The sequence below is a fragment of the Lycium ferocissimum genome, chromosome 8 (genome assembly GCF_029784015.1).
Source record: "Lycium ferocissimum isolate CSIRO_LF1 chromosome 8, AGI_CSIRO_Lferr_CH_V1, whole genome shotgun sequence".
NCBI classification, from domain to species: domain Eukaryota; kingdom Viridiplantae; phylum Streptophyta; class Magnoliopsida; order Solanales; family Solanaceae; genus Lycium; species Lycium ferocissimum.
This window is the reverse complement of record NC_081349.1, coordinates 14,538,150-14,548,387: the sequence shown is the minus strand read 5'-3', so window position 1 is coordinate 14,548,387 and position 10,238 is coordinate 14,538,150. Positions and strand designations below refer to the sequence as shown.

At 39.1% G+C, this 10,238-nt stretch overlaps 1 protein-coding gene across 1 annotated transcript; it reads left to right on the top strand.

The window, feature by feature from the left end:
• The first annotated feature begins 9,097 nt into the window (after nucleotides 1-9,097).
• Nucleotides 9,098-9,962, top strand: LOC132066635 (auxin-induced protein 10A5-like). The gene has a single exon (XM_059459900.1). It carries the CDS (start codon nucleotides 9,427-9,429, stop codon nucleotides 9,907-9,909), a length of 483 nt encoding a protein of 160 aa, XP_059315883.1. The 5' UTR covers nucleotides 9,098-9,426; the 3' UTR covers nucleotides 9,910-9,962.
• Nucleotides 9,963-10,238: the final 276 nt, after the last annotated feature.

The following is a 10,238-nucleotide window of genomic DNA, read 5'->3' as shown; positions in this document are numbered from 1 at the left end:
CGTGTTATGCCGTGATTATGGTTCACCGAGCTCCTCGCTCGAGGTCGGTTCCACCTATGCTTGGGCGTTATCGTGTTTGGCGTTATCTTTGTGTTGTGATGTGTGACGGGGATTCGGAGATTTGAAACTTTCTGGTGTTATGCTGTGTTATGGCGCCATCGACAGGCGGGGGACCATATTTCCTGTGCCTTATGCATGACTTATATTTTGAAGTAACATTTTGATATTTTGTGAAATGCATTTACTTTCTGTACCTCTATTTCGATTGTGACTCAGATTTGTATATTACATTTTCTGCTTTGCATACTCAGTACATATTTCGTACCGACCCCCTTCTTCGGGGGTCGCGTTTAATGCCCGCCCGTACGTACGCACGTTTGGTGATCCACCGTTTGTGACACCCTCTTCGCTATTCGGAGTGCTCCCCTCATTCGGGAGCTTATACTTTTGGTATATATATGTCGTCTGCGTTACATTTGTATATATTTGTCCATGGGCACGGCGGGGCCCCCCCCCCGTCATATGATTCTCCGTCCGTCCGTTTAAGGTCCGTGGACATGTTGTGGGTTGTGCCTACTTCCGTACGGTTGTGTTTGTATCGTGTTGTGTTTGGTCGATCCCGTTCCCGCGGCGGCCCATCCGCATACGTGTATATGTTGTGTTGTTGGCCCTGTGTGGCCTTTGTTGGTATTTTTGTGCGCAGGGTTATTTTTGGATAGTCCGTAAAACAAAGGAAACTCTGCCGAAATTTTTCTGAAAATTATCTAAATTTGAAATATAGCCTAGTCGGCTTCTGTATGTACTTGGATGCGTTTGATATACCTTGTGATAGCATTTGATAGGTGTGTTTGGGTGCCCAGACCGGGCACTAGTCACGGCCTACGGGGTTGGGTCGTGACAACTCACCCCCGGTATCCAAAGATCTGGCCGTCTTGCCATAGCCCCAGTCACGGTCACGCTCTGTCTTCCGTTTGACGCTTGCGGTCCTTCAAATTCTATGCATATGCCTGTATACGGGAAATATCCATGCCCGGCTGTAATGCGGCAGTCGTACAAGCATCTATTAAATGCGACCTTAAACCCGCCACAAAATGATGAACTCTATCCTCCATCTCAGCCACCATGGTTGGGGCATATCTAGCTATAGAATCAAAATACACACAATACTCCTGGACACTAATATTGCCCTGCTCGATACGTAGAAACCTATCTGCTCGGGCTCGCCTGACCTCTGGAGGTAAATAATAGCCAATGAAAGCATCTGAGAACTCTCACCAAACAGCTGGAGGGGCATCCTCTCCCCTAGATAGCTCCCAAGTCTGATACCACTGTACTGCAATATCATGAAGTCTATACGAAGCCAACTCCACGGACTCGACCTCATCTGTGTGCATAACCTTCAAGGTCCTCTGCATACAATCAATAAAGTCCTTGGGGTATGTATTTTGCTTGATCACCAAAAAATCTGGAGGGTCATTCTAGTATCCAGATGGCTCCTTGTATGGGCGAAGATATAGATCCCCTATATGATGGTTTGATGTTGGAGAAAATCAGTTAATTGGCCCAGATTTGATACGTGACGTGATTGACAAGGTGAAATTAATTCGGAAAGATTGTTACGCTCGGGAATCGACGGTAAATCTGTATGCAGATAATCGACGACGCAAGTTGGAATTCGAAGTAGGAAACTGGGTTTTCCTGAAAATTTCACCTACGAAGGGAGTGATGAGATTTGGCAAGAAAGGTAAGTTGAGCCCTCGGTACATCGGGCCATACAGAATTATTCGTACAATGGGTGAGATGGCATATGAGTTAGAGCTACCTTCTGCTTTGGAGGCTGTGCATCCGGTCTTTCATGTGTCGATGCTTCGTAAGTGCATTGAGGATCCTTCCAGAATTGTACCTGTAGAGGATGTTCAAGTCACCGAGAAACTATCCTACGAAGAAGCTCCTATTGCCATTTTAGATAGGCAACTACAGAGACTCAGAACCAAAGATGTAGCTTCAGTTAAAGTTTTATGGAGAAATGATAACAGAGAGGAAATGACGTGGGAAGCGAAAGAAGACATGAAGCTTAAGTACCCACATTTATTTCCACCTCCAGAGGAGACTTAGGCAGAGACACCATTTTCTCCAGGTATATAATGTTTTCTTGGTCGTGTGTGGCCATGGTTATTGATGTTGTTGTTGTAGCCCTGTGAGGGGATATATTTTGGGTTGATGTGATAGGATGGTAGTGCCATATTACAAGGGAAACTCTGGCGAAATTTTTGTAGAATTCCCAAGAGTTTAATATTCGAGGACGAATGTTTCTAAGGGGGGAAGAATGTTACACCTTGGAATTTCGTGTTGCTCGCATTATAAACATGCCAATGTAACTTAAAGTGGGCATGAAGCCCTTGTAAGGTAAAGAAGGATGTTTGATAATTCTAATTATGATTCCAAAGGCATTTGAGGCTAAAAAAGTAAGCTCGTCGGAGAAAGTTAAGGTTGAGCCATGTTTTGGGAAATTTCGTATCATTTGAGCTATGCATTGCCTAGTATCACTTTGAGAGAGAGTTATGAGGTCCCTTAGATGGTTAATGAAGTATTACATAAGTGTCAGTAAGGTTCCATAAGGATTGGAGGTTAAACGAATCAACGCGAGAAAGTTTCATAAATGTTGGGTTATACAACCACTTATATGGCCCGTATAACTTTGTATGGTCCGTATAATGGTCCGTATAATATTCCAGAGAAGGGTTAATCTCTGGTGGGATTATACAACCACTTATACGGACCGTATAAAGTTATACGGACCGTATAAGTGTCTGTATAATCGGGTCGGGTCTTTTTTTCCAGGTTTTTTCTCTTTCCATATATAGATGACCCATGTTCATTTAATTCAATTCCAACATTTCCCCAAGTATTAAAAGCCCTAGAACCTTCTCTTAAACTTATTCTCCATAAACCCAAGGGATATTAGAGATCAAATAGCAAAAATCAAAAAATCCAAGTGTTGGAAGGCTCACTAGGGTTTGTAGAACTCAATATTTTCTTTGGTATTGAAGTTGAGTTTCCCATGAATGATTTGATTCCAAGCTTACTCCTATGTGATCAAGGTGAGTTTTCATACATGTTTCCATGTTATTAAGAATGTCTAATTGTGAATAACTTGATTGAGGGAAAGAAAGCAAAAGAAAAACTTCAAATGCGGGTTTGATGATGCTATGAGTAGTAAATTGGCTTGAGTCGTAATTATTGAAGTACTGGAGGTATAATCTTGCTAAGAATGGTAGTAATGATAATGAGGAAGTGTGGTATACGAGTGTATATAGAGTTGTATTGAAATTGTTGTTGTGTGTTGGTTATGAAAAGAAGTTTTGAGCATGTAATGAAGTCTCTTAATTACGAAATTGATGATAATGTCATTGTTGATTGGGAGTTGTTTTATGATATGATTAAAGTCCATTAAACAGAGGAAATGCTGCCCAATTTTCTCTTGCCCATGAATTATTCTAGTTTGAACTTAAGAGTACCTTTAAGACTTAACCTTAGTATGATCCTTTTTAATGTAGATCTTGTGAACGTGGAAGGAGAACGTTAAACGATTAAAGAGGCGTTAAGGTATGCTAAGTTTATTCCGTTAAGGTATGTTAAGGCTATTCCTTCTTCTTTTGGCATGATCCTATGTTATGAGCCAACAAGCGATTGAACGAGCTTCCATATTACTCTACTCTTAGACGCACTAGGAGTACTTCAGTCTTTGATGTTCCTATACCCCATATAATTGTTCCTTCTGTTCATGGGTCCTGAGATTACTTATGTCGATAATGTTAGCTCAAAGGTTGTCCATCGGGGGTAACATGACCTTTTGTCACTCTGAGAGTTTTATGTACACACTTCAGTTATGCATTGCATTCATATACACACATGCATATTGACCCATGACCGGAAGGCGTTATATACGCTTGTATTATATATATATGGGGTATGGGGAAAGTGATAGGCGTTATATACGCATTAACACCTGTTCAGCTGGTGCACCTTGATGATAATATATGGATTGGGCCGTACGTTCCTCGTCATTATTATATCACATATGGATCGGGTCGTACGTTCCTCGGTATTTTTATATGACATATGGATCGGGCTGAACGTTCATCAGCACTATGACCTATATTTATATACGTGAGCATATCATTAAAGGCACGCCGATTGTGCGTCCACAGAGGCATTATCAGTTATGTAGATACTTGATTATACAAATCTACGCAGACAATCAGTTTAGCTTTAAGTTTCAGATTCCCTTCATGATTCTTATGATTATACTTATGTTACTCTTATGCCTTACATATTCAGTACATCGTCCGTACTGACTCCCCTATTACTTGGGAATTTGCGTTAATGCCGCCAGGTACGAGGTGAACGAACAGTGATCCCCGCTCGATGGACCTTTACTCAGCAGTAGTTGGTGCGTTCCATTTGATCCGGAGCTGCAATCTATTTTGGTATGCCATTCTTTTGTAGATGTGTATGCATATGGGTATGACGGGGCCCTGTCCCGTCCTTTCTACAATTTTCTACTCCACTAGAGGTCTGTAGACAGATGTATGTGTATGTCAGATGATGTAGTCTTATCAGCTCCTATTCTTTTGTGTACTGTATAGGCAGTGTCCTAGTCGGCTTGCACTGCTCCTTCAGCTTGTATGTATGTAAATGTACAGAGTTCATTATGTCACCCCTTTATGAGGCAGTTTGAGATCAGTCTAAGTCACTTATGGGCCCTTGATGTTCAGATATGAGTACAGGGGTGTTTGGTCACTAGAGATCAGACACTCGTGTCACGACTCATCAGTTTGGGTCGTGACAGAAGTGGTATCAGAGCAGTTCCATCTTAGGGCTGTCTACAGACCGTGTCTAGGAAAGTCTTGTTTATGGGTGTGTTGTGCACCACACTTATAAATAAAAGGTTGCAGGGCACTTAGGGAAAGCTGTCGTTCATTCCTTGTAGATCGTGCGATAGAGCCGTGTTAAGAGTTCGCCTTCTAATGATTTGTTCGATTTCGCGATGCCTCGCAAGAAAGCTACGGCCCCACCAGGGCAAGAGAGTGTGCGAGGGCCACTTAGTCGTACCCACGGCTACTAGACTCGGGATGAGATTCGAGTGAGAGCCCATCTCTCCCGGACTTCACATACCCCGCCTCGACCCGCCCCGCTTCTTGACCAGACTGCATGATCGGGCCGGATGTGCGGGATGCTTTGTATAGTTATTGACCGTTATTGGTAGCCGGCCCGAGCTCGGCGCGGCAGTGTTTTGGTCACTCGAGATCAGACACTCGTGTCACGACTCATCGGTTTGGGTCGTGACATCACTTTTGCCATCACAATCACCATCATTGTCAACTGCTACCACCGACGCCAATCACCAACCACCACCCCGAACCGCCTATTTTAACCACCACTGCTGACAATCACTATTGTTAGTCGCTGCCAGACCCACCACCTCTATTATTATAATTATATTAACAGTCACCGCTGCCGTGGTCGCCACCTCCACCGTCGTCATCGCCGTCGCCGTCGCCGCTGCCACCACTCCAGAGTGGCTGCCAATCCTTACTACCAAGCACCTCTACCATCATAACTAGTACCACTGCCAACTACCACCAATACCATCGTCAACCACCACATATTCTTTAGCCACAACCACCAATGCCGTCAATTACTAACATCAACCAACTCTACCACTACTAACCGCCACCATCCTGCTAGTCACTACAACACCAACCACCTCCACCATCATAACTATCACCACCACTATTATAAAGCATCTCCACCATTACTAGAGAACATAAATTTTCATTTTTTATCAAATAGTAATTTTGTTTTATTAGATTTGTATTTATTTTCTAACATTAATTACTTTTTTCGTTTGAATTGTATATTTATTATATTTAAATAAATACATTATGCACTGACAAACAAACAATCTTAATCATTCAGTGTTCAGATCTAGAGACAACATCTTAATCATTCAGATGTGCATTCAGATTCAGACGTCTTAATCTTAATAAAAACAAATAAGGTCTTAATTCACTTCTATTCCAACTTGTCTTCTAGTTCTTTACGGACAAGTTAAGGAAACCCTCTTAAGCATCCTTATATGGGCCTTTTGGTTTGTAACAAGATTTGTGGCTATTATACAGGAGCAAGGTTTATCTTGTGCGCACCCAAAGGGTAGCGACTGCGAGTTCTCTTGTAAAAAAAAATGTTCTATTGATATATTTATTTTTGAATTTTTTTTATTTATTGGATTAAAAATGAAATATAAGGAGTATAATATAAAAGATGTGTTTAGTTTACAATAGAGAAATTTGAAACTTGGATAGACATTTATTTTCAATGTTAACATTGATCTTCTTAAAGAATTTTGAGAGGAGAGCTTTGGAAAAACTCACTTGGATTGTTTTATATCGAGATTATAATCCCACATTGAATTGATATAACTAGCACCATAATTATCGTATAAATTATTTCGAAAATATTTATACCAGGAACAAAAATTCCAACCAAACATTTGATTGGATAATCCCAAATTCTACGGAATAGGGCGAAAATATTTCTGTACTATTGGAAATAGAATTAAAAATTGGGCAATTCGCAAAATTGCCCTTCTTTTGGGGTAGTCTTTAAATTTTACCCCTCATATTTGAAATCTTTAAATTTTGCCCTTCGGTTGAAACCCATAGGTTCCAGGTTCGAACCCACACGCAGTCAAAAATTTTAAAAAAATTCGCCAGGCAGAGTTTAAATTTTGCTATGCCCCAATGACCTTTACACTTGTGAAGGAATTACCAAAGTTATCTTGGACCAAGATACTTATGCCTTATGGTAAGATTTTGGCATAAGTATGCGGTCGGATAACTTTGATAATTCCTTCACAAGTTTACGCCGTCCGACATAAAAGTTTGCCCATTAAAAGTATACCTTACAGCGATAAATTTGTGAAGAATTACCAAAGTTATCGTTGCACTCCGATATCTATGCCTAGGCGGAGACTTGGCATAAGTGTCTTGGTCCGGCATAACTTTGATAATTTCTTCACAAGTTTATGCTTAGGGGTCCGGCATAAAAAGTTTGCCCATTAAAAGTATGCCTTCGGCGCATAACTTTTGTGAAGGAATTATCAAAGTTATACCGGACCCGGCATACTTATGCCAAATCTGCCCATAAGGCATGAGTATGCTTGGTCCGGCATAAAATTTGTAATTCCTTAACAAAAGTATGCCGAGTTCGGCATACACGCGACCCAAACCTTGTCTTGCGATTTTTTTTTTTTAATTTATGCTTGAGCGGGAGTTCGAACTCAGAACATCATGATTTCTGCGTGAAAGCTCAAAGTTGCAATGCGAAGAGCAAAAATTAAAGACCTACAATATGAGGCATAATTTAAAGACCACAAATATGAAAAATTTAAAAAAAAGACCACCCCAAAAGAAGGGCACTCCGCTCAAAAAAATGTTAAAAATTTCTCCAATTGGTTTTGGTCCAAAATACCCAAAACTATTAGAAACAAGAAAAAAAGCCTTGGGACATTAGCAAACTGGTCCAATTATCCCCCTAGCCTATTAATGGACCTTCAGGTCTCCTTTTAAAATTTATTTCTTTGCTAAAACGGACTTCCCCTATGAAAAAAGTTTTTCCCACTTATTTCTTATTTATTGTGTTTTCTCCTTAGCAGGAAAGATGTACCTTTTTCTTATTTTTGAGCTTTCTTCTTCATAGACAATTAGAGCATATGACCTACTTGTTACTCCTAATAAAATGGAACAAAAATACAAAGAAAGACAGATTCAAATCTCAACAAAGAAAAAAAATGAGGTAATTTTCCTTCCATCTATCTGTCTAGTTTTGGGAGGACAGAGTTATTTGATACTTGTACTTGTGGAAGATAGTAGGTACTCATGAAATAGTTGAGTCGTACGTGAATCAACATTTTCGATTAGCACAAATGAAAATTGATGAAGTGGCAACCAAATTAATTCACATATTCGCATAAGTTATTTGATATATGACTTAATTCACAACTCTAATAGCCAATTTGCGCGCAACTCAGCTATTTCACTTGATTAGTTTAAAAGGGAATATTTGAGCAATTTGTGTAATAACATGGTATAAATAGGTCACTTTTTAAAAGTTTGCTCTAAATCATATAGTACAAAGGTATATTTGGGAGTTTGGACCTTCTCCCATGAAATAAGTTTTAAAGGAGATACATGAGACCTAAAGGTCTGTCAGCTGAATAGAGGTATAATTAGACCAGTTTGCTAACGCCCGAGTTATTGTATTTCTAATAGTTCGGGGGAAATTTTGGATCAAAAATCAAACTGATAGCATTTTTATTCTATTTCTAACTGTTAAAGAATTTATGTATATATTTTTTTTTTAATCATTTCCGCAAATTTTATCCCGAATTGTTATCGATTTTACACCTGGCTCACCAGTGTTTATTGGTGGTGAAGATAACTGACGAAAAATGGTAAGAAAGTGCCGTGAACTCTCGTTAGGATTTTTTTAAACCCAGCCATATATAGCAAGACACGATCCAAAGTCTCACTCATATAGTCAAATGTGTCTCTTTGTCAACTTGCTCATGATTTAACATTCTACGAAACTAGTCTCTTTGTGTCATCGTATACCCACCTTACAAAAAAGAAAAACCAAGATAGGACGTAGGTAACACATCCAAGCGTTGACAATGAGTTTTAATTTGCTTTATTTTTTCCATCGTGTTGGCGTTGTGATTAATTTGTGCTCACTTTTAACTATTTCATCAAATACGTGCTACTTTTTATTAGCACCGAACACGGATTTTGTATTTTAAGGATTAAACAAAAAAAAAAAAATTACTTAGCCATCTTTTATGATTAAAATAATAATCTCTCCTGATTTTCATCCCACTTCACTAATCACTAGATCATAATTTTAGGTGTTTCAATTGGTAATTTAAGAAACAACAAAAAGGAAGGAAATTAAATAGCACACCACGTAATCTCACTTTTTATATATCAAAGTTGGTTGGCCTTAATTCGTATATATAAAGCTTGTGAGCCAAGAGGCTTATGTCATATCTTTGCTAGAAATTCTCGTTCTCCACTCCTAATACCTTAATGAGTGTTTCTTAAACAGTCATTAGTAGTAGTAGTACCTTTTCCTTTCTTGTCTCGGATGTTCCAAATTTGCAGTAAATTATTAAATAACCTTCTTGTATGAACATATCTCATTTGTGTAAACATGAGCAATACCATGAGGCCAAGGATGAAAGTCATGTTTTACTTGGTTTATGACAGAGGTTAGATTACTAAACCCTAGAGCTAGCTTCTACATGCTTAATTTTCTCTCCTATTAGTATATAATAATTTCTGTAGTACAGTATTAAGAAAAAAGATGGAGTTTGACAAGTTATGTGGGAAATCAAAGAAAGGATTAATCACCAAAACATGGAAGCGATGCACATCTTTTGGAAGTTTTGGTCGGAAAAATAATCAACATTCACTAAGCATCAAAAGTAAGTCATGGACAGAAGGCCTTAGTACAGGGACAGGGAAAAAAAATCGAGTTGTTCCCGAAGGTTGTTTTTCTGTCTATGTAGGACATCAGAGACAGAGATTTGTAATCAGAACAAAATATTTGAATCATCCACTGTTTAGGATGTTGCTTGAAGAAGCTGAGTCAGAGTTTGGTTACAGTAGTGAAGGTCCTTTAGTTCTCCCTTGTGATGTTGACACATTTGAAAAGCTTTTGATGGAGATGGACGACTCTGATGAGCTTGATCATCGTCGCGGTTGCAGCTTTGCTGCGAAGACTCATGACTTCTATTATCGCCTTCTTAGTCCTACAACATCTGCTTTCAATAAGTTTTCCTTCTAATTAATTGAGGGTTGATTTCTCAGATGGTCACTCGATTAGCAGTTACTATATCACAAATTGATTTCTCAGATGGTCACTCGATTAGCAGTTACTATATCACAAAGTCACAGTTCTTCTTGATTTCAATTTTCTTCAACAAAAGAAGTGACTTTCTGAGATAATAACTATTACTTGAAAGAATCGTGTGAGAAATCAACTCAATTAATCAACCAGCAAGGTGAAAAAGATATGATGAGTAGTGGGTTTTATGACGACTATTTAGTTCCTTTGTTTTTAATTTTTTGCAAAGAGCTTTGGGTTCCTGCTAGAACTTCTTTTATTACCGTCGT

Excerpts from the sequence above, each read along its gene's own strand:
- LOC132066635 (XM_059459900.1), top strand. The coding sequence starts at position 9,427 with ATGGAGTTTGACAAGTTATGTGGGAAATCAAAGAAAGGATTAATCACC.